Genomic DNA, 25520 nt, shown 5'->3' with positions numbered 1-25520 from the left:
CAAATGACAATATCCGTCCATACGAAGAAGATACGAGAAAAACAACTTTTTTCTTAGATAAAAAACTTTTGGTTTATAGGAAAATATATTGTATAGGCTAATCCTTTCTTTATTTCTTCGAAAATTTTTGTGTAGTTGGTTTCTTGTTGGAGGTTTGGTGCATGTCCCCCTCTAACTTTAATTTGTACCTTTTTGGATGAATAGACATGGTCGGGGTCAAGCCTACCCCACACACTAAGGGCTCACAACCCTGGTGATGGCTTAAAAAAAAAGGAACTGAATAGATGTGTGGACTCTAGCGCATTTAACTGCACATTGTCCCGATTTGATCTTTATTTTTTATCTTTTATATGAGTTGATTTTTATTTTTTGTCTTAAGCAATTGAACTTATGTCTAGGTAGCCGAACACAAGTTCTTTAAGGACACGAGACATATTTTGTGAGATATTATAATGTGAAATATACTTATGTCCCACAAAAAAGTTTTTGGTCCTGACGGACAAAACACACAATAGGGTACGTAGAAGTTAAAGTACAAATGACCCACTCTAGCTAGCTATCAAAGCCGCAACTTCAGTGTGCTTTCTATCATGACCCAATTCTCCTCCATATTATTTTCTTGAACTTTTGTGGTCCCCCATAGCACAAGGTTTGTCTCCAAAAATTAACAACCTATGCTCAAATAAAAATGTGAAAAGAAAAGATAATATGTGACCACATTTAAATGGTATAATAATCCTTGCTATCGATCATGAGTGTGTTCGTTTATATGTTTCGAGATTCTGTGCACATAGGTGGTGCCAGGATTTGAACTTATGGGTTCTGAATTCTACAATGACTTCAAATGCTAATAACTGATATTTGAAAGAAAGCAGACTGTTTTTTATTGATGGAGTATTTGATGTAAAATCGATCACAAGCCATTATAGTTTTAATGGAGTTACTAACAATTATATCGTTAAACACGTTGTGAAGAGAGTTCAGGAAGAAGAAACATGCATTAACTTCAACAATACATACATGTGTATCTCAAAGAACAGGACATTGCTATCAGAAAACAAAACATTTTATTTTTTATGCCAAACAAAAACTGCAATGCACTAACACACAAATAATAATGAATTGATCATTTTGCTTAATACCAATTGGATACAAGACACAAGTGTCATGAATCAGAAAATATGCATTGATTTTTTCCCTTACTGGCCAGCAACAAAATATTCAAGTGGGAGAGTTTTGCTGATGCCAGCAAACCCCTTAAATTGAATATTACCAGTGGGAGGATCATCCACAATGATCTCATTAACTGGATGCGACACTATCGGCGTGTTAACTTTCAGTCCCTTGAGCTTCTTGATTCTATTCTTGTCAATATATCCACTTATTTCAGTGTCATAACTTGCCGGTTTGTGGAGCATCTTGAACTTGTGCTCAACTTTTTTTGCTTGCTGGATCCACATGTAGCCTGTGTTCTTCACAAACCCCACTTCAATCACATCAACAACAGGGAAGATCCCCAGTGGGAGTTTGAATTCTTCGAGTAGGGAAATCATCATTTTGAAACCTTCCTCATGCCCCTTCTTGACAATTGCTCCTTCCTTCTCTGCCATAGCTTCGAATTCTCAAAAGAAAGAATGCTTCTTCTTGATTACTACTATTTTTGCTTCTCTGCTTGAAAGAAACTGAATTTATTGAGGAAAAACCAATGAAAGCTATGGTTGTTGTTGACCATATCAGATATGATTCCAAAACATCTGGCAGAATATTTCTTTTTTTAACTATGCAAAATCACACCATTGACATTCTGATATATATTGTGCAAGACATGGTGCTCAAGTCATGCTTGAAATTATAGGCAAATATTCTCTAGTTTATCAAATTATATATCAGAAAATACTTTTTCAACTCTTTTGATTCTTGATTTATCAATAGTTATCGGTTTTCACTTGTTGCTGCTCCTAAGTTTTATCAAATGCAGTTTGTCTGCCCTTTTCTTTGTTCATTCCAAGAATAAGATGACAATTTTTCTGCATCAAGAGGCATCCCAAAGCCATGGTTTTAATTAAATACCAGTAATCCATGTGTGGTATTTAAAACGTCTTCCTATTTATATTGAGAATCTTTTAGATAGGAAATCTAAATAGTTGGCAGCATTTTCTATGTTTTTGTTGTACATGGAGAGATACATATATGAAACTACATGTCTTATTATCTTTTTCTATTGTTCAACCACAAAGATCGAATGACATAAGAAAAGGTTTTTTCTTGTCTGATTTTAAAATTTCCTCAATTAGGATTTGGTCTATATGTGACCTTGGGTTAATTAATTTACTTCGCTTACAAATAGGAACTTTTTTTCAAAGATACCATTGTTTTTATACAAAATTCCTATAAAAATGAGAAATGCCCTGCTTTTTTGACTTTGATCAGCAATTATCTGCTTCACTTTTGGGTACCCAGTGTTACTGTGAGCACGATAACTCAACTATTTAGATTTCCAAAGCGCACACCATTCATTCTACTCGCAGCAATCCAACAAGTTCTTTGGGTGAAAAAACATTAGACATTTCATTTTCTAGAACCAACAGACGTATACAATAATTTCTATATACCAGATCACTAGCTAATAAAGGAAGACCAGGTAACAAAGTTTCTTATTGAGCTACGTACTTACTTAAAAACTAAGAAACCACAGTTCCAAGAAATCATATCTTTCTATGAAGAAAGCAAACAATATAGAAAACACAAAAGTGTCATGAATCAGAAAATATATATTCCATTTCCATTACTGGCCAGCAGCAAAAGCTTCAACTGGGAATGTTTTGGTGATGCCAGCCAGACTCTTGAATTGAATCTTGCCAGTGGGAGGGTCATCTACAGCCAGACTTTTCTGCTCCTATGTTTTAAAAAATGAAAATTTGACCATTCACATTCTTATGAATTATAAGGACTCACATTTAATATGGATTTTTATATAGCATTACAAAAGAGTGATAAATTGGATAATTATGCTCCATTTCATCACACTCCCAACTTCACAATAATCATAGAAATATGACATATTTACATAAGAATACAATATCATCCTTTTCTCCTAGAATAGTAAGAATATGGTACTGAGGTTGATATTTATTTTCTTCCATATAAATAATTGCTTTTAAATTGTATGTTATGATGGTTTAAAATGTTGATTTAGGATACTAGCTTTATAAAATTATTCCTACAATTGTATTACTAAAAAAAGGGTTAGTTATATGCTTACACTTTAAAATGTGTATACGTATTGTATTTGTGCTTAATTTGGGGTAAGATTCTTTAGTGCTATTTTTAGGAACATTAATTTTGAAAATTTTGGTGCAACTTATATTTTATCATGTCATGTTGTAGTTGTACAAACAGCCACATACTTATTATTTGATTACACATTGCACCTATATAACTAAATTTAATTGTTTTTTCTAAGTTTAGGCAATCCTTAATATTTTGTATTGAACAATTAAGTCATTTAAGTAGCTTAATTATTTTTCATATTCAATTTGTACTTTCTTTCTTCAAATTTATATTACTCTTTCCACACATGTTTAATATTATCTTATTATTTTTTTTAAAAAATATACTAGCAGAATTGGGACACACGTGCAACGCACATGCCCTGAAACTAGTTTAAAAAAAAGGGACTATTGTTTTAAAAATCGGTATCATGATAATGGCCATCTAAGGTTGGTTGTATTATCAAGACTAGAATGAATTTATTTGTTATTACAAACTATATAGTAACACTACCGACATGAAACTGAAGACGCTCATTCGTGATATAAGTCAATTCAATAGTGGAACTTCCGTGAATATTACTCACTGTTTGCGAGAGGCAAATCAAGTAGCCAACTTTAATTTCTTGCTAAATTGGCATCCTCTAGCTAGTGGAAACAAAACCTTTTACTCCTCTCATCGTCAACTTCCTAGAGAGGTTAAAGGCTCAATTCAACTGGACAAATGACAATATCCGTCCATACGAAGAAGATACGAGAAAAACAACTTTTTTCTTAGATAAAAAACTTTTGGTTTATAGGAAAATATATTGTATAGGCTAATCCTTTCTTTATTTCTTCGAAAATTTTTGTGTAGTTGGTTTCTTGTTGGAGGTTTGGTGCATGTCCCCCTCTAACTTTAATTTGTACCTTTTTGGATGAATAGACATGGTCGGGGTCAAGCCTACCCCACACACTAAGGGCTCACAACCCTGGTGATGGCTTAAAAAAAAAGGAACTGAATAGATGTGTGGACTCTAGCGCATTTAACTGCACATTGTCCCGATTTGATCTTTATTTTTTATCTTTTATATGAGTTGATTTTTATTTTTTGTCTTAAGCAATTGAACTTATGTCTAGGTAGCCGAACACAAGTTCTTTAAGGACACGAGACATATTTTGTGAGATATTATAATGTGAAATATACTTATGTCCCACAAAAAAGTTTTTGGTCCTGACGGACAAAACACACAATAGGGTACGTAGAAGTTAAAGTACAAATGACCCACTCTAGCTAGCTATCAAAGCCGCAACTTCAGTGTGCTTTCTATCATGACCCAATTCTCCTCCATATTATTTTCTTGAACTTTTGTGGTCCCCCATAGCACAAGGTTTGTCTCCAAAAATTAACAACCTATGCTCAAATAAAAATGTGAAAAGAAAAGATAATATGTGACCACATTTAAATGGTATAATAATCCTTGCTATCGATCATGAGTGTGTTCGTTTATATGTTTCGAGATTCTGTGCACATAGGTGGTGCCAGGATTTGAACTTATGGGTTCTGAATTCTACAATGACTTCAAATGCTAATAACTGATATTTGAAAGAAAGCAGACTGTTTTTTATTGATGGAGTATTTGATGTAAAATCGATCACAAGCCATTATAGTTTTAATGGAGTTACTAACAATTATATCGTTAAACACGTTGTGAAGAGAGTTCAGGAAGAAGAAACATGCATTAACTTCAACAATACATACATGTGTATCTCAAAGAACAGGACATTGCTATCAGAAAACAAAACATTTTATTTTTTATGCCAAACAAAAACTGCAATGTTCTAACACACAAATAATAATGAATTGATCATTTTGCTTAATACCAATTGGATACAAGACACAAGTGTCATGAATCAGAAAATATGCATTGATTTTTTCCCTTACTGGCCAGCAACAAAATATTCAAGTGGGAGAGTTTTGCTGATGCCAGCAAACCCCTTAAATTGAATATTACCAGTGGGAGGATCATCCACAATGATCTCATTAACTGGATGCGACACTATCGGCGTGTTAACTTTCAGTCCCTTGAGCTTCTTGATTCTATTCTTGTCAATATATCCACTTATTTCAGTGTCATAACTTGCCGGTTTGTGGAGCATCTTGAACTTGTGCTCAACTTTTTTTGCTTGCTGGATCCATATGTAGCCTGTGTTCTTCACAAACCCCACTTCGATCACATCAACAACAGGGAAGATCCCCAGTGGGAGTTTGAATTCTTCGAGTAGGGAAATCATCATTTTGAAACCTTCCGCATGCCCCTTCTTGACAATTGCTCCTTCCTTCTCTGCCATAGCTTTGAATTCTCGAAAGAAAGAATGCTTCTTCTTGATTACAACTATTTTTGCTTCTCTGCTTGAAAGAAACTGAATTTATTGAGGAAAAACCAATGAAAGCTATGGTTGTTGTTGACCATATCAGATATGATTCCAAAACATCTGGCAGAATATTTCTTTTTTTAACTATGCAAAATCACACCATTGACATTCTGATATATATTGTGCAAGACATGGTGCTCAAGTCATGCTTGAAATTATAGGCAAATATTCTCTAGTTTATCAAATTATATATCAGAAAATACTTTTTCAACTCTTTTGATTCTTGATTTATCAATAGTTATCGGTTTTCACTTGTTGCTGCTCCTAAGTTTTATCAAATGCAGTTTGTCTGCCCTTTTCTTTGTTCATTCCAAGAATAAGATGACAATTTTTCTGCATCAAGAGGCATCCCAAAGCCATGGTTTTAATTAAATACCAGTAATCCATGTGTGGTATTTAAAACGTCTTCCTATTTATATTGAGAATCTTTTAGATAGGAAATCTAAATAGTTGGCAGCATTTTCTATGTTTTTGTTGTACATGGAGAGATACATATATGAAACTACATGTCTTATTATCTTTTTCTATTTTTCAACCACAAAGATCGAATGACATAAAAAAATGTTTTTTCTTGTCTGATTTTAAAATTTTCTTAATTAGGATTTGGTCTATACCTGACCTTGGGTTAATTAATTTACTTCGCTTACAAATAGGAACTTTTTTTCAAAGATACCATTGTTTTTATACAAAATTCCTATAAAAATGAGAAATGCCCTGCTTTTTTGACTTTGATCAGCAATTATTTGCTTCACCTTTGGCTACCCAGTGTTACTGTGAGCACGATAACTCAACTATTTAGATTTCCAAAGCGCACCCCATTCATTCTACTCGCAACAATCCAACAAGTTCTTTGGGTGAAAAAACATTAGACATTTCATTTTCTAGAACCAACAGACGTATACAATAATTTCTATATACCGGATCACTAGCTAAGGCCCCTAATATAGGAAGACCAGGTAACAAAGTTTCTTATTGAGCTACGTACTTACTTAAAAACTAAGAAACCACAGTTCCAAGAAATCATATCTTTCTATGAAGAAAGCAAACAATATAGAAAACACAAAAGTGCATGAATCAGAAAATATATATTCCATTTCCATTACTGGCCAGCAGCAAAAGCTTCAACTGGGAATGTTTTGGTGATGCCAGCCAGATTCTTGAATTGAATCTTGCCAGTGGGAGGATCATCTACAGCCAGACTTTTCTGCTCCTATGTTTAAAAAAATGAAAATTTGGCCATTCACATTCTTATGAATTATAAGGACTCACATTTAATATGGATTTTTATATAACATTACAAAAGAGTGATAAATTGGATAATTATGCTCCATTTCATCACACTCCCAACTTCACAATAATCATAGAAATATGACATATTTACATAAGAATACAATATCATCCTTTTCTCCTAGAATAGTAAGAATATGGTACTGATCAGGTTGATATTTATTTTCTTCCATATAAATAATTGCTTTTAAATTGTATGTTATGATGGTTTAAAATGTTGATTTAATTAGGATACTAGCTTTATAAAATTATTGAGTTAATAACTTTGGTGGTCACTCAACTATTAACTTTTTTCATAGAAAGTCACTCAACTTTCATTTTCAACTCAAAAGTCACTCAACTATGACTTCTTTGCATAGAAAGTCACTTAGCCTATTTTATTATTTTTTTCACTAAAATTTGCTGACACGGCATTTTTATTTTTAATCAAAAATGTAAAAACCAAATACATATCCATTTAAACCATTTAATTACCCGACCCATTTAACCCGACCCGCTAAAAATATCTTCCATTATAATCATTCTCTTTGTCTCCCCGTTCTCCTAGCGTTCTTCTTCTGCCTTTTTTTTAATTTCACAATTTCAAAATCTCTATTAAGTAGAAATTTATAATGGATTCCTCCTTTCCTTTTATCTAGATTTAGAATTATCTTCCATTATAATCCAAAGTTTCACTATTGAAGATGGAATATGCTCTTGAGCTAAGGAGAACAACAAGTGGATCTCAAATTAAAGGATCCAGCTCATCACCTCAGTCCTTGTTTCATGAGGAAAGGGAACACTACATGGGTATTTCACAAGAAAACAAGGTACGCTTTAGATTATTTTTTATTTTATTTTTATGAAAAATGTATAGTTTTGTTTAATCTAGGTTTTATTTTTATCTTTAACTATTTGTTGTTGAATTGAAGAACGGCAAGTGGGGTTAGAGGCTCTTTATCAATGTGGGAGTTGGACCTTTCTTAATAGATATGGTCAGGATTTATTATTTTAAGACTCTTTGAATTGTGTCTGCTTTATGATTTTTCTTCTACTTTAATTTGTGTTTATAGGGAATATCGTCACAGTTTGAAATTTTTTTAAGTGTAGTACTAGCTGAAGAAGTTCAGGGTGATAGTGTTCTGAGTTTAAGGGATGATGTAGTAGAGGTTGTCCAAGATAATATGGTGGGTGAGGTAGAAGATCATAATTTCAATGATCCTGATTATAACTTGGAGGAAGGTGATGAAGATTATCATGATGTTGTTACTGAGCGTCGTCATATGAAGGTGAAAGGTAGACCTAAAAAAAATATTGATAGTCGGATGATTGGTGTCCACTACTGGAATTTTAATTCCGCAAGTGAATCAAAATGCAGAATCAGATTATGACGATTCTGATGAATTGTTGGAGGGGGGGTACTGATTCAGAAGACGAGGTAGAATATAAAGAGTATGATGCAGAAAATAACAAACCTATTTTAGAAGTAGGGATGAAGTTTGCCAGCTTTGAACAGTTTAAGGAGGTTTGTATGAACTGGGGATCAAACATATGAGGCAAATACATTTCGCCAGCAATGATAAAAGAAGATGTATTTGTAAATGCAAGTAATCTGGGTGTCCATTTCATGTTTTTGCTAGCCCAATAAGTAAGTTTGATCCTACCATTCAAATCAAAACCTTGACTATAAATCATACAGGTCCTACAGTATCTAACAATTTTCATTTGACATATCAATGGATTGCAAGAAAGTATTTTAATATTTTTAGAATTGATCCAACTTGGAGTGTTAAGGGAATAATTGCAATAGTGCAGAAGGATCTTGGCTACACAATAGAATATATGAAGGCATGGAGGGCCAAACAACAAGCTTTGAAATGGGTTTATGGAGATGAGGGTGCACAATATGAAAAATTGTTAAGGTATAGGGTTGATTTGCTGAATACAAATCCAGGCTCTAATGTAGAAATTTGGAGAGATGAAAGTAAATTTAAGGGATTTTATGTATGTCTTGCTCCTTTGAAGGAAGATTTTAAGTCTGGGTGTAGGCCATTAATAAGCCTAGATGGTTGTTGGCCTAAGGGCACATATAAAGGCAATTTGTTAGCTGCTGTTGCAATTGATCCTAATGATTGCATCTTTCCTGTTGCATATGTTGTGATCGCTGATGCTGAAAGTAAAGAGACTTGGAGTTGGTTTTTAACCAATCTTGGATATGATTTAGATATAACGAATAGTCACCACATCGCATTCATGTCTGACAGACAAAAGGTGAAACACTCATTTTTTTCATCTTTCTAGTTTACTATTTTTTTTTGTAGTATGTATTTAACTATTTAAAATTGTTAAATTAGGTTTTTGACCTAACTCACACCCCAAAAGTTAGCTCAAAGGGAGGAGGAATGCCCAAGCCTTATAAGGAGTTCACCTATCTCATTAACCACCGATGTGGGACTTTTGTCATTCTTTAACACCCCACCTCATGCCCAGTGCTTAGCATCTGGTGCGTGGGCAATTTTTTATTTTGGGGGCCCCAACATCGGGTGAGACGGGCCCTGCTCTGATACCATGTTAAATTAGGTTTTAGACCTAACTCACACCCCAAAAGCTAGCTCAAAGGGAGGAGGATTGCCCAAGCCTTATAAGGAGTTCACCCATCTCATTAACCACCGATGTGGGACTTTTGTCATTCTTTAACAAAAATCAATGCTACAGGGATTGATTGGGGCTGTTAAGGATTTATTTCCGAAAGCAGAACATAGAAATTGTGTCAGACACATGTATCGAAATTTTAGACAAAAACATAAAGGCAAGGCACTAAAGGACCTAGTATGGAATGCAGCAAGAGCAAGTAATGAAGTGAGATTTAGGATATGTATGGAACGACTCGAGCAAGAGGATAGAGAGGCTAGAAAATGGTTTGATCATTCTGAAAGGCCATTCCAAACCTGGACTAGAGCATTGTTCAAGACACATAGCAGATGTAACATGCTCTTGAATAATCTTTGCGAAAGTTTCAATAGGTACTTACGTATTCTTGTGTCTATGTAAAATATCACTCACACCTATTAATCCTCTCATTTTGTCTTTATATTTTAATTTGTAGGTACATTCTTGATGCAAGAGACAAAGCTTTTATAACTCTATTGGAAATGATAAAGAATAAGCTTATGAAGAAGTTGTATAAGAAGAAGGAATGGATTAACAAGTATCAAGGTCTTATCTGTCCAAAAATTGAAAAAAAATTGAACCAAATAAGACTTGAGGCAGCTAGGGGTGGCAGGGGGACCGAGTCGGCCCGCCCCGGCCAGCGACCGGTCCGAGAACCGGCCCGCCGGACCCGATCCCGTTTGAAGATGGCAGGATGGGGGCTTTCGGGATAGGGGACCGGTACCGGTCCGGTTCACCCGTTGGTCCCGATCGACCCGGCCCGGTCCCGGCCCGGATGAACCGGCCGGTTCGCGGGATCCCCTAACAATTTTTTTTTTTTTTAAAAAAAATAAAAAATTCTATCCGTTGGGCAACGGCTAGTGGGGCCCCCCAACGGATATTTTGGCAGTTTTTTCCCCCAACCAACACCCCCTACCACCCCTACTTTTAATAATTTACTTTAAACCCTCAAGTTATTATAAATACACTTTAACCCACTTTTAATATTATAAATACCCCTCTATCCCTTATTATTTCTTACAAAATTATATATTCTCTCATCTATTTTTTATATTCTTTCAAGTCTCAACTCTCAATCTTAAGTCTCAAATCTCAATATTTTATTTCATTTAAGTCTCATATTATATCATAATACATATATTTCAATTCTAAGTTTTCATATTATATATCATAATATATATATCTAAGTTTTCATATTATATTTGCTATCAAATATTGGAGTTCCAAATTACAAGTTACAAGTTACAACAAACTACAAGCTTCAAGAATCGGTTATAACGTCTGCTATTAACGCAGACGTTTGGTACATTCATTTCATAATATTTATATTTTATTTTTCGTCATTAATTTTTGTGTTATTATTATTTTTATATTATACTTTACATATAATTAAATATGAGTTCTAACAAAAAAGATACCGGTAAAGGAAAAGAGAAGGAACCAAGTGCCATTAGTAGATTATTTAATTTTACTAAAAAAAGTAGTAAGGAAAAAAATAAGAGTAAATGTGGTGGTACTTCTAGAGTTAGATTTAATACAAATGATTCTACTTATGTTGATGATACTTCTTATGATATTTATTCAAATGCTCAACTCGATCATGAACTTTTACAACAAATTTATGGTGATATTAATCCTTATCGTGATGAAAATTCAGGTGAAGAAGTAGAAGTTGGTTCGGGAGAAGATGAATTAGAAGACACACCTACTAATCCGGTGATAAATGTTCCAAATGAAACTACAAATTCAACGGAGCAAAATTATGGACGCCCACCCCTTATACCTCCTACAAGGGAGAAGGTGAAGTATCAACGCCCTAAAACTTCTGTTGTGTGGCAATTTATGACTTTAGATAAGGAAAATTCTATTGCTATTTGTAATAAATGTAAGCAACCTTTTAAACATAAACAAGGTGGAGGTCAAGGTGGGACGGGGGGCTTAAATAGACATTTGTTATCTTGTGTGCCGATTCAATATAAAGAAGCTAAATCATTAGCCAATAGAAAAAAAGGAATTCCAGTTAATGATTTTGATATTAATGTTCATGAATCGGTAGGGGCTTCTAACATGGTTCAAGGAACATTAGATCCTTCTAACCCCGGTGGTCCACTAACGCAACGTAAATATAATAAGGAAAGAGATCGTGAAAATTTAGCTTAAATGGTTTCTGTTTGTGGTTTACCTTATAGTTTTTCTTCACATCCCGGTTTTATTGAATATATTCAACAAACTTATAATCCTAATTATAGAGGTTTTTCAAGAAATACTGTTAAATCTGATGTTTTTGTATATCAAGGTAAACATTGTCAATATCTTCGTTGTGTGTTTAGTATATTAGATTGTAGAGTGTCTATAACTTCGGACATGGGTCGTAGTGTTAATGGACGTGATTATTTAACAGTTACAGCACATTGGATTGATCATAACTGGAATTTACAAAAAAGAATCTTAAGTTATAAAGAATGTGTAGAGAAAAAAACTGGTGCATATTTAGCTTCAAATATTTTGAGTGTTATAGATTATTACATGCTTATAGATAAAGTATTGTCTGTCGCATTAGATAATGCATCTAATAATGTAAACGCTGCTAGTATGTTAAAAACTAGATTATGTCCAATTGATGATAATTCTTTTCATGTTAGATGTGTTGCACATGTATTAAATTTAGTTGTACAAGATGGTATTTCATTATTTAAATGTGGTTGTATGAAAATTGAATATGCTGTTGCCTGGATTTTTTATGCTAATAGAGCTGCTAGAATTAGGGAATTTAATGAGCGTTGTGTACTATGTGATTTGCCACCAAGAAAAATTCCAAGACATATTAAAACAAGGTGGAATTCTTTTTACGAAATGCTTTCAGTTGCTTACGAATATAGAGGACCCATACAAATGGTGTTTAATGCTCATAATGCTGACCCATTAGACAGAATTTGTGAAGAAGATTGGGAAGAAAGTAATGAACTATTAGAATTTTTAAGACTTTTTTATGATGCAACCAACAACCATGTTTTCTGGAATTTATTATCCTACTATTTCATCAGTATTAATAAATATTTGTGCTATTTCAATTCAATTTTCTAAATACAAAAAAATTGAAAAATTTAGAGTTGCAATTGACGGTATGATTGAAAAATTTAAAAAATATTTTTTTCCTATTCCTCAAATTTTTTTAACTGCTACTTTACTTCATCCTGACTATAAATTACAAGGTGTGCAGGGACTTGTTGACACTTTTTATGATACCTTAGAAATTTCACCGGAAATAAATCCAACTAGTCAACTGTGTAAGTGTAGCATAAAAGTAGAAGCAAAAATTTTGTATGAAAAATATAGAACTACAGGAAATACTCAAGAAGTTGGTCAAACTTCTAATCCTCAGAGTAAAACTCGAATTTCAAGTTATATGAGAGATTTTGTTGGTCTTAATTCTACTAACCATGATGATTTTGAAGAATATCTTAATCAATCTTTAGAAACAGTGGAAGACGAAGATGGCAATGAAGATTTATTAGCATGGTGGAGGAGGCGGAGCGTTGCATTTCCAATTTTAAGCAAAATGGTTCGTGATGTTCTAGCTATTCAAGCTTCATCAGTTGCATCAGAGGCTACTTTTAGTGTGGCAAGGTTTCAACTTGGCGATCATAGACATTCATTGGCGGAAGACAGTTTGGAAATATCAGTTTTATTTAGAGATTGGGTCAACGCCGAAAGGAGAAATGATAATTTGCCAAAGTTAAGTTCTAAACAAGAAGCTTGGATTAATGCGGTACTTGGATCTAGTGATGATGAATTAGAGTCACAAGAGTTTCTAGCAAGTTTGCCAACACCAGAGGATGTTACCGTCGATATGATGCGACAATTAGAATTGAATTTTAAAGAAAAATACAAATATTAGATTACATCAGAGAACTAATTGAAACAGAACCCTTCCTAGAAGGTGGCTGCGTAAATTAGTTACTCATCTAATATTTGTAACAAATATTAGTTTTACATATGAGAACTTATTGAAACAGAACCCTTCCTAGAAGGTGACTGCGTAGATTAGTTACTCCACTAATATTTGTAAATTGTAACTTCTAAGTTCTAAGTTGCAATTAGATTTTATTGAATAAATTTGAAGGCTTTATTAAGTCTTTTTTATATAACTATTGCCTTGCATTTTAATTTTAATATATTCATACATATTTACATATATACTAATTTGTTTGAAAATAGTTGAACATAATAAAAAGAGAACTAGTTATTACAAAATTTTATAATAAGGAACAAATGTTAAAAAATGGAACTTTAATACATCAACTAACACCTAGATTATTAAAAAAAAAAAAAAAAGAAGGAAAATTCAAAGTATTGCACATAACGTCCTTTTTTGGGGCCTTTTCTTCAAAATCAAAATTTCAAGTTTAAATTACTTTAAAATATTTAAAAGACAAATTTGAACTTCTCAAATTTGTAATTTCAAAATTGAAAATTGAAAATTGAAGTTTGAAATTTGAAAGTTGAATTTGAAATTTGAAATTTGAAAGTTGAATTTGAAATTTGAAATTTGAAATTTGAAATTTGAAGTTTGAAATTGAAATTTGAATTTTGAAATTTGAAAACTTAAGCATTATTTATTAGCTAAAAATGTTATTGAAAAAAAATCAAATAAACTAAAAATGTTATTCAATAACATATAATTTCAATACAAATAAATAAGTATATAAAAAATAAAAAATCCCCCGTCCCGTCCCGTCCCGTCCCCCCAAAACCCGTCCCATCCCGTATATATAGTGGGACGGGATAGGACTTATTTTTGTCCCCCTAATCCCGGTCCCCCCAAAATCCCCCCAGAACCGTCCCCCGTCCCGTCCCGTCCCCCAGTCCCCGTCCCCGTCCCCTTGCCAGCCTTAGAGGCAACTTTGTTTAGACCAAATTTTTCTGGTGGACCAAAGGTGTCAGTTGAGGGTCCAGGAGGGCCATTTATTGTGGATATGCAAAAAGGAAGTTGTACATGTAAAAGATGGGATTTAACAGGTTTGCCTTGTCCTCATGCTTTGGTTAGTATTCATGGAAATGGTGATAGAGTTGAAGATTACGTGAATGTATACTACAAAGTTGAAACTTTCAAAAATGTGTACTCACATTTCATTAATCCAACCAATCCCGAGGATCATTGGCCAGAAGTTATGAATGGTGGTGAGGTTCTTCCTTCTAAGATAGTAAGAAAGAAGAGAGGGAGGAAGCCTAAATTAAGACGAAAGAAAGCTGAAGAGCTACAAAAATAGAAACAAGCTGAAGCGCAAAGACAATCGGAAAGTAGGTCAGCCAAAAGGGGTGAAGAACTGGCTCCAAAAAAAAAATCAAAAAAGGCACTATTCATATAAAATGTTCTATATGCAACAAAGATGGACACAATGCAAGAGGCCACTATAAGTATGTCAATATTGTTGTGCCAGAAACAAGACAACCTTTTGAAACTCAAGACTTGGTGTCTGAATATGTCTCATGGGGATACTCTAACCAATTTAACCATGACACGTGGGATAATTCTCAATTGGAGGTCAATTTGGCAAATCAATCTATAATAACTCAGGTTGTGATCTACACTTTTAATATTGTCTTTCATTAACTGTATATCATATGGCAGATTTTAAAGTTGTAATTTTTTAATTTGGAATCAAGACAAAAATCAACTGGTGTTGAATGCATTCAAGATGGAGTTGTTGTTCAAGTCACAGATGTTGTAAATGTGAGTGATAAAGGTGCTGATTGTGTGCAAGGAGCTTGGTGTGCTCAAGATGAAATTGTTGATTGTGTGCGAGAAACTCGGTGTACTCAAGATGAAAGTGTTGACTGTGTGCGAGGAACTCGGTGTGCTCAAGATGAAACTGCTGATTGTGTGCGAGGAGATCGGTGTGCTCAAGATGAAAGTGTTGATTGTGTGCAAGGAGCTTGGCGTGCTCAAGATGAAAGTGCTAATTATGTGCGAGGAGATCAATGTGCTCAAGATGAAAGTGCGCATGCAGGCTTATCAAAAAAAGCCAGAATTTACAAGAAAAATGTCATGAAGGATTATGTTTGTGAAGCTTCAATGAAAAGGTCCAGGAAGTGTTAATATGACATTGTATATAAAGTGTCTTATTTTGTTAAAACTTGTGGTCATGTGACCTTAACTCATTAGTTAGAAAGTGCTAATATGACAGTATATAAAGTGTCTTTTTTTGTCAAAACTTGTGATCATATGACCTTAACTGATTCGTAAGGAAGTGTTATTATGACATTGTATATGAAATGTTTTATTTTGTTAAAACTTGTCGTCATATAATTAGTGTAGCCCTTGTGGTCGGGCCCTTCTCCAAACTCTATGTGTAGCAGAAGCTTTAGTTTATGGGGCGACCCTTTTTTTGGTCCTCATATGACCTTAACTCATTAGTTATATGTGTTATTTTATAAGTAGTATTTTTTGTTTAAAGGTGCTGCTTATTTAGTGACATTTGACAGTTGAATGGTGATTTATAGATAATATATTGTAAAGTGATGAATGAAGTTGCAAATACAAGAGTCCATACTAAGCACACTAAAAGGAATTCACTTCTTGGAATTCAAGCCTTCTGTGATTGCAGCAGCAATAGCAATCTCATTTGCACACTAAAAGGTGATTCGCTTACAGATAAATCAACTTTTGGAGTACTCATCTGCTCAGTTTTTCTATGGATCAATTTATAAACAAATGCATCAACAATTTTTATATTTTCTTTTAACTTGGCTTTTGTTTCGATATTGAGGAATCTTTTAATCTTCCATAAGATATCAACATATCTCCAAAGTGTCATTGCATTTGCATCATCAAATGCAGCAATGAAGTTTTTGCCTTGTTCATTTGAACTGCTCATGCTGTCTAGCTCAACTCCAAAGGCAACCCTGAATACGGAATCTAGAGTTGCTTTCATGAGCAGATCCTACATCGAAAAAAACAGTCTGTTAAAAAAAAAAATCGTTCTGTGAAGTCAATTCATGGACAAATACTTACTTGAATGTCCACTATCTTGTTGGATTTGACAACTTCAGACAATATATGGGAAAACTTGGTTGCATTTTTTCTAAAAACCACACTGCTAAAATCCCTCAAGACCCTTGACTCGACAACTTCCTCTGCTCCCTCCACTTATCACCGTCAACTGTGAAAATTCCATCCCCTAACAGGTTCATCCCTGCAGAAACTCAAGTATCTTAGTAGAGATTTTGAAATTGAGAAATTAAAAAAAGGCAGAAGAAGAACGCTAGGAGAATAGGAGACAAAGAGAATGATTATAATGGAAGATATTTTTAGCGGGTCGGGTAATTAAATGGTTTAAATGGATATGTATTTGGTTTTTAAATTTTTGATTAAAAATAAAAATGCCATGTCAGCAAATTTTAGTGAAAAAAATAATAAAATAGGCTGAGTGACTTTCTATGCAAAGAAGTCATAGTTGAGTGACTTTTAAGTTGAAAATGAAAGTTGAGTGACTTTCTGTGAAAAGAGTTGATAGTTGAGTGACCACCAAAGTTATTAACTCTAAAATTATTCCTACAATTGTATTACTAAAAAAAGGGTCAGTTATGTGCTTACACTTTAAAATGTGTATACGTATTGTATTTGTGCTTAACTTGGGGTAAGATTCTTTAGTGCTATTTTTAGGAACATTAATTTTGGAAATTTTGGTACAAGTTATATTTTATCATGTCATGTTGTAGTTGTACAAACAGCCACATATTTATTATTTGTTACACATTGCACCTATATAACTAAATTTAATTGTTTTTTCTAAGTTTAGGCAATCCTTAATATTTTGTATTGAACAATTAAGTCATTTAAGTAGCTTAATTATTTTTCATATTCAATTTGTACTTTCTTTCTTCAAATTTATATTACTCTTTCCACACATGTTTAATATTATCTTATTATTTTTTTAAAAAATATGCTAGCAGAATTGGGACACACGTGCAACGCACATGCCCTGAAACTAGTTTAAAAAAAAGGGACTATTGTTTTAAAATTCGGTATCATGATAATGGCCATCTAAGGTTGGTTGTATTATCAAGACTAGAATGAATTTATTTGTTATTACAAACTATATAGTAACACTACCAACATGAAACTGAAGACGCTCATTCGTGATATAAGTCAATTCAATAGTGGAACTTCCGTGAATATTACTCACTGTTTGCGAGAGGCAAATCAAGTAGCCAACTTTAATTTCTTGCTAAATTGGCATCCTCTAGCTAGTGGAAACAAAACCTTTTACTCCTCTCATCGTCAACTTCCTAGAGAGGTTAAAGGCTCAATTCAACTGGACAAATGACAATATCCGTCCATACGAAGAAGATACGAGAAAAACAACTTTTTTCTTAGATAAAAAACTTTTGGTTTATAGGAAAATATATTGTATAGGCTAATCCTTTCTTTATTTCTTCGGAAATTTTTGTGTAGTTGGTTTCTTGTTGGAGGTTTGGTCCATGTCCCCCTCTAACTTTAATTTGTACCTTTTTGGATGAATAGACATGGTCGGGGTCAAGCCTACCCCACACACTAAGGGCTCACAACCCTGGTGATGGCTTAAAAAAAAAGGAACTGAATAGATGTGTGGACTCTAGCGCATTTAACTGCACATTGTCCCGATTTGATCTTTATTTTTTATCTTTTATATGAGTTGATTTTTATTTTTTGTCTTAAGCAATTGAACTTATGTCTAGGTAGCCGAACACAAGTTCTTTAAGGACACGAGACATATTTTGTGAGATATTATAATGTGAAATATACTTATGTCCCACAAAAAAGTTTTTGGTCCTGACGGACAAAACACACAAAAGGGTACGTAGAAATTAAAGTACAAATGACCCACTCTAGCTAGCTATCAAAGCCGCAACTTCAGTGTGCTTTCTATCATGACCCAATTCTCCTCCATATTATTTTCTTGAACTTTTGTGGTCCCCCATAGCACAAGGTTTGTCTCCAAAAATTAACAACCTATGCTCAAATAAAAATGTGAAAAGAAAAGATAATATGTGACCACATTTAAATGGTATAATAATCTTTGCTATGAGACCAATAATCTGCAAAGATCCAAAAAGTAAGCAAAAAGAACTGTTTAAAGTGAATTCTCTCCGTACACAAAAGAACCGTTTAAGTCTCAACGGCTTTTTTTTTTTTTGACCCTGCTGGGTCGGATTTAGCGCTATCTCCGACAAGCAACTACCATGGCACCACCTCCGGCCGGTGAAACGGAGCGAATAACCCAACCAAAGGACCCCCCAAAAGTTCCGACTACGTCGGCAGCTTCTAATTCAAAGAAATCCGCAGCAGAAATAGTGGCTGGTCCTCCGACCACTAACAAATCTATGAGCTCATCTGTACTAGCAAGACACACAATGCACAATGGTAAGCCTGCAATTATTTTTAAAGCTTCAGATTATTACGGGGTTATGGCACAAGATTGCAAATGGACCTTGGTTGGCAAGTTCACAATGGGTCGACCTAGAATCGAAGCAATTAGATCAAAATTTCTGGAACAACAACCTCTAGTAGGAAAAGTAAGAATAGGGGCATATGATTATCGTCATGTTTTCATAGAATTCAATAACGAAGTTGATTTTAATACAGTTTATTTCAAGAGACTCATGTCGATTGCTGGTTCTCTTATGAGATTATTCAAATGGTCACCTGATTTCGATCCGAATGAGGAGACCTCTTTGGCTCCTATATGGGTTCTTCTGCCCGATCTACCGTTCCATTGCTTTAGATGGGAATATCTAAAACAGATTTTATCTATTGTCGGTACTCCATTGAAAGAAGATTTGGCTACTATTGCGAGGTCTCGACCTAATATGGCTAAGGTACGAGTAGAGGTCGACCTAATGAATCCTCTGAGAGATTCTGTTTGGATAGGATTGGAGGGAGAAGGTGTTGGACTAAAAGGACGGGATCAGAAACTCGAATATGAAGGGGTGCCAGCTTTTTGCAAATCATGTAGAATGCAAGGCCATGATCAAGATAGTTGTAAAGTAATGGCAAGAAGAAAGGAACAAGAAGGTCACAGGGAAGAAAACAATACGGATTCAGTCATCATTGGCAAAAACGCTCTGAAAGAAAGTAATGACAATGAGAAGATGTGTAGTACTAGTAACAATGTTGAAGAAATTATGCACGACAAAGAGGGAAACAAAGAGGATGGTTTTACACAAGTCATCAATAGAAGAGACAAGAAAGGGAAAGGGAAACAACAAGAGAATACTAGCACTGGAAATATGGGTAAGGAACAGAGGAAAGATATGCAGAATTCCATAATCACAGGCAAGCAAAAAGGGGATAATAAATTGATGCAACAACCAGATTTGAAAAAAGGAGAAAACGAGACCAATAACAAGACGAACAAACAGATTCCTAAGCTTGGCAATGCTAACCGGGAGAACATAAAATTAAGGATAAAAATGGTCAATGGCAGGAAGGGAACAACAATATCTCTGAAGCTGCCATAGATTACTTCAGGCAGATCTTTACGGAACATCATGGAGACAGAAATTTAGACTTCATTAGAGGTTGCGACAATCTTATCACTGAAGATGACAACAGAAAGCTTATTGATACTCCTTCAGAAGATGAAATCAAGTTTGCAATAGAATCAATGGATCCCAATAGTTGTGCAGGACCGCATGGATTCAATGGTCATTTCTTTCAATTCACTTGGGACATCATCAAGAAGGAGGTAATCTCTTATGTTCTTTCCTTTTTTCAAGGTTCTGAACTAACTAAGTTTTATACACATGCTTGTTAGTTCTAATTCCTAAAGTTACCTCTCCTGATTGCTTCTCAAAACTTAGACCTATAAGTTTAAGCAATTTCTCAAATAAGATTTTGTCTAAAATCATTGCTCTAAGGATTAATAAGATTTTGCCGAAAATTATCTCTGAAAACCAATCTGGATTCGTTAAAGGTAGGCAAATCACTGAGAATATTTTTCTTACTCAAGAAATTATCCACAATATAAGGTCTAAGAATTCTAGTTGTAATGTTGTGATTAAACTAGATATGTCTAAGGCTTACGATAAATTGTCTTGGAGTTTTCTAACCTCTGTTCTCAGGAAAATGGGCTTTGCCGAGGCATTTATTGAAATGGTTTATAGACTTCTCTCCAACAATTGGTATTCTGTGATCATTAATGGAGTTCGATATGGTTTCTTTAAATCTTCTAGGGGACTAAAGCAGGGTGACCCCTTATCTCCTGCTCTGTTTGTTATTGCTGCTGAAACTTTTTCTAGAGCTTTGAATTACTTACATTTTAATGATAAGTTCATTGGTTTCTCTATGCATAAAAGAGGTCCCCAAATTAATCACCTTAGTTATGCATATGACTTAGTCTTGCTCACTTCTGGTGATAAGTACTCCATCAAGTTGATTATGAAACTTTTGTACAAGTACCAATTGGCTTCTGGTCAGGAGGTTAACAGGGACAAAAGTTTTTTTTCTGACCCACCATAAAACAGATAATCTTTTTAACAGAAGGATTAAAAGATGGACTGGGTTTACTCAATCCTCTTTCCCCTTTAATTATTTAGGTTGTCCTATATATACTGGTGCTAAGAAAATTTGTTATTTCTCTGATATTTCCAAAAAGATTCTTAACAAGATTGCAGGTTGGCAAGGAAGGTTACTTTCCTCAGGAGGTAAAGCTGTAATAATTAAGCATATTCTTCAATCTCAGACTTTGCATATTTTTTGCGTCTTTGATGCCTCCAAGCACTGTTATCAAAGAGATAGAAATGCAGTTTGCTAAATTTTTTTTGGGGACAGAGAGATGGGAAAAATAGCTATCACTGGGCTTCATGGAAAAACATGTGTTTTCCTACTAAGGAAGGTGGTTTGGGATTTAAAAGCTTAATAGATATCTGTCACACCTTCTCAGCTAAAAGGTGGTGGAGATTGAGGACAGAACCTTCTCTTTGGTCTCTTTTTTTAAAAGCTAAGTATTGCCAAAGGAGTAATCCAAACTCTAAGGTAATTGCTACTAAAGATTCCATGGCTTGGAAGGACTTGCTTTGTACGAGAGACAAGATGGAACAACACATCATATGGAAGATCAACTCAGGTAATAGTATGTTCTGGTGGGATAACTGGACTCAGGTAAATTCTCTTTTTCACATAATTAATCCAAATCACAAACCTGATAATGTCAAGGTTAACACCTACATCACTAACCATCAATGGGACTTGGACCATATTCAATATCCCATACCAATAGAAACCTTGAACTTAATCAAAGGTACTCCAATTGGCAATAGAGACACAAATGATAAAGCTATCTGGAAATTAAGTAATAATGGTTATTTCTCTTGTTCTACAGCCTTTGAAAATCTGAGAAAAAAAAATGTTGCTTCTCCAATATACAATTATATATGGATAAAGGAAATCCCTTTTAAGGCATCCTTTCTTATGTGGAGAATTTTGAGGAACAAACTTCCTATTGATTCCTCAATGTCCAGATTTAATATAAATGCAAATTCATCTCCGAGTTGTTCTTGTTGCAGGATTGCCCAACATGAAACTAATGATCATTTGTTTGCAGTTAGTGACATGGCCAGGCAAACTTGGTCCCAGATATCTAGACCACTTGGTTTCAATATCACAGGAAACACAGTCAACTCAATTGTGTGGCATTGGTGGAGGCAACATCCAAAAAACAACCTTCACAAATATATTTTTCTCATCACTCCTATTATTGCATGTTGGGAAATCTGGAAAGCCAGATGTATACAGAGATATGAAAAGAAAGAAGTTACTGCTTCTAACATATGCTTTCCAATTCTTTTTCAGGTTAAAGCAGCTATCAAAAAGAAGTTCAAATTTATAGATTACACCTGGAATTGGAGCAAAGTATGTCTTATGGAGGAAAACTTTAAAGCAATAATCACAAGCAGCATGATATACTGGAACAGGCCTAATGGAAATAATTGGAAGCTCAACACCGATGGGAGTTACATGAGAAACCAAAACAAAGCTGGAGCCGGAGGAATTGTTAGAAATAGTATTGGGGACATGATTATAGCTTTCTCATACCCTACTCAATGCTACACTAACAATTATAGCGAGGCTCAAGCAGCTTTGATTGGTATCTCTTGGTGTCTTGGTCAACAATTTGAAGCTTTGGAGGTAGAACTGGATTCTCAAGTTGTGGTTCGAATGATTAATGGGAGTTGTAAACCACCTTGGAGAATCCACAACCTTATTGAAGACATCAAGAATAAGATTGCTCAAAGAAACATAATAGTAAAACATTGTTACAGGGAAGGAAATGAAGTTGCAGATGCTCTTGCTAAGTACGCTACTAATATACAAGAGCCGATCATTTACTTTCAGGAGTCTAAACTTCCGGCCGAGGTTAGGGGTCTTTTAAGAATGAATAAACTTCACTTGCCTTCCTTCAGGAGAAGACCAAAAAAGGCCTCTTTCTGGCACTACAACCCTCCATAATTCATTTCATCACTTGTTTCTTCCGTGTGCTACATTCTAGGTGTTTTATTTGGGTGCATCACATGGGAGATTAATGACTTAAGATCCTTTTCTGATCATAATCTCTATTAGGATATTTTTTGTATTCTATGATGTAAAAGGAGGTAAGGCTCGATATCCCCCTCCAACTTATGTATTTTTATATAGATGTAGTGAAATGGATATGGTAGGGGTCTTGCCAAAGCCCCCCATCACACAGGAGGTGAATACTTCTGTGCGAATGGTTTTTTGGTATAGAAAAAAAAAAAAAAAAAAAAAAAAAATCTTTGCTATCGATCATGAGTGTGTCCGTTTATATGTTTCGAGATTCTGTGCACATCAGTGGTGCCAGGATTTGAACTTATGGGTTCTGAATTCTACAATGACTTCAAATGCTAATAACTGATATTTGAAAGAAAGCAGACTGTTTTTTATTGATGGAGTATTTTATGTAAAATCGATCACAAGCCATTATAGTTTTAATGGAGTTGCTAACAATTATATCGTTAAACACGTTGTGAAGAGAGTTCAGGAAGAAGAAACATGCATTAACTTCAACAATACATACATGTGTATCTCAAAGAACAGGACATTGCTATCAGAAAACAAAACATTTTATTTTTTATGCCAAACAAAAGCTGCAATGTTCTAACACACAAATAATAATGAATTGATCATTTTGCTTAATACCAATTGGATACAAGACACAAGTGTCATGAATCAGAAAATATGCATTGATTTTTTCCCTTACTGGCCAGCAACAAAATATTCAAGTGGGAGAGTTTTGCTGATGCCAGCAAACCCCTTAAATTGAATATTACCAGTGGGAGGATCATCCACAATGATCTCATTAACTGGATGCGACACTATCGGCGTGTTAACTTTCAGTCCCTTGAGCTTCTTGATTCTATTCTTGTCAATATATCCACTTATTTCAGTGTCATAACTTGCCGGTTTGTGGAGCATCTTGAACTTGTGCTCAACTTTTTTTGCTTGCTGGATCCACATGTAGCCTGTGTTCTTCACAAACCCCACTTCGATCACATCAACAACAGGGAAGATCCCCAGTGGGAGTTTGAATTCTTCGAGTAGGGAAATCATCATTTTGAAACCTTCCTCATGCCCCTTCTTGACAATTGCTCCTTCCTTCTCTGCCATAGATTTGAATTCTCAAAAGAAAGAATGCTTCTTCTTGATTACTACTATTTTTGCTTCTCTGCTTGAAAGAAACTGAATTTATTGAGGAAAAACCAATGAAAGCTATGGTTGTTGTTGACCATATCAGATATGATTCCAAAACATCTGGCAGAATAGTTATTTTTTTAACTATGCAAAATCACACCATTGACATTCTGATATTGTGCAAGACATGGTGCTCAAGTCATGCTTGCAATTATAGGTAAATATTCTCTAGTTTATAAAATTATAAAACAGAAAATACAGAAATACTTTTTCAACTCTTTTGTGATTCTTGATTTATCAATAGTTATCAGTTTTCACTTGTTGCTGGACCTACGTTTTATCAAATGCAATTTGTCTACCCTTTTCTTTGTTCATTCCAAGAATAAGATGACAATTTTTCTACATCAAGAGGCATCCAAGGCCATGGTTTTAATTAAATACCAGTAATCCATGTGTGGTATTTAAAACGTCTTCCTATTTATATTGAGAATCTTTTAGATAGGAAATCTAAATAGTTGGCAGCATTTTCGATGTTTTTGTTATACATGGGGAGATACATGTATGAAACTACATGTCTTATTATCTTTTTCTATTTTTCAACCACGAAGATCGAATGACATAAGAAAAGGTTTTTTCTTGTCTGATTTTAAAATTTCCTTAATTAGGATTTGGTCTATACCTAACCTTGGGTTAACACTACAACAAAAACAACTTTTAGCCGCAATAAATATTGACATTAATAAAGAGTATCAGAGTCTTTACCGGCATTAGTTAAGTGTCATTAGAACCAATGTCAGTAAAGGCTTTAGGGACATATACAAAGACTAATTGCCGCTAAAAATACATATTGCCGCTAATGATCATTTTTTATGTAGTGTAATTTACTTCGCTTACAAATAGGAACTTTTTTTCGAACGTTCGATTGAGGCTATAATTAGAGATACCATTGTTTTTATACAAAATTCCTATAAAAATGAGAAATGCCCTGCTTTTTTTACTTTGATCAGCAATTATCTGCTTCACCTTTGGCTACCCAGTGTTACTGAGCACGATAACTCAACAATTTAGATTTCCAAAGCGCACCCCATTCGTTCTACTCGCAACAATACAACAAGTTCTTTGGGTGAAAAAACATTAGACATTTCACTTTCTAGAACCAACAGACGTATACAATAATTTCTATATACCGGGTCACTAGCTAAGGCCCC

General features: G+C 34.3%; 3 protein-coding genes across 3 annotated transcripts; all 3 read right to left on the bottom strand.

The window, feature by feature from the left end:
- Window positions 1–1199: 1199 nt before the first annotated feature.
- Window positions 1200–1610, bottom strand: LOC125835286 (uncharacterized). The gene has a single exon (XM_049514414.1). The coding sequence runs from the start codon at window positions 1608–1610 to the stop codon at window positions 1200–1202; it is 411 nt and encodes a 136-aa protein (XP_049370371.1).
- Window positions 1611–5189: 3579 nt separating this feature from the next.
- Window positions 5190–5600, bottom strand: LOC125835285 (uncharacterized). The gene has a single exon (XM_049514413.1). The coding sequence runs from the start codon at window positions 5598–5600 to the stop codon at window positions 5190–5192; it is 411 nt and encodes a 136-aa protein (XP_049370370.1).
- Window positions 5601–23877: 18277 nt separating this feature from the next.
- LOC125835284 (uncharacterized) lies at window positions 23878–24288 on the bottom strand. The gene has a single exon (XM_049514412.1). The coding sequence runs from the start codon at window positions 24286–24288 to the stop codon at window positions 23878–23880; it is 411 nt and encodes a 136-aa protein (XP_049370369.1).
- Between the last annotated feature and the right edge of the window lie 1232 nt (window positions 24289–25520).

The sequence above is a fragment of the Solanum verrucosum genome, unplaced genomic scaffold (genome assembly GCF_900185275.1).
Source record: "Solanum verrucosum unplaced genomic scaffold, falcon-dt-bn FXZP01001278.1, whole genome shotgun sequence".
In the NCBI taxonomy this organism is placed as follows: domain Eukaryota; kingdom Viridiplantae; phylum Streptophyta; class Magnoliopsida; order Solanales; family Solanaceae; genus Solanum; species Solanum verrucosum.
The sequence above is the reverse complement of the archived record's forward strand: the minus strand, read 5'-3'. Positions and strand labels throughout refer to the sequence as shown.

Coding starts and splice junctions, on each gene's coding strand:
- LOC125835285 (XM_049514413.1), bottom strand. CDS start 5,600: ATGGCAGAGAAGGAAGGAGCAATTGTCAAGAAGGGGCATGCGGAAGGT.
- LOC125835284 (XM_049514412.1), bottom strand. CDS start 24,288: ATGGCAGAGAAGGAAGGAGCAATTGTCAAGAAGGGGCATGAGGAAGGT.
- LOC125835286 (XM_049514414.1), bottom strand. CDS start 1,610: ATGGCAGAGAAGGAAGGAGCAATTGTCAAGAAGGGGCATGAGGAAGGT.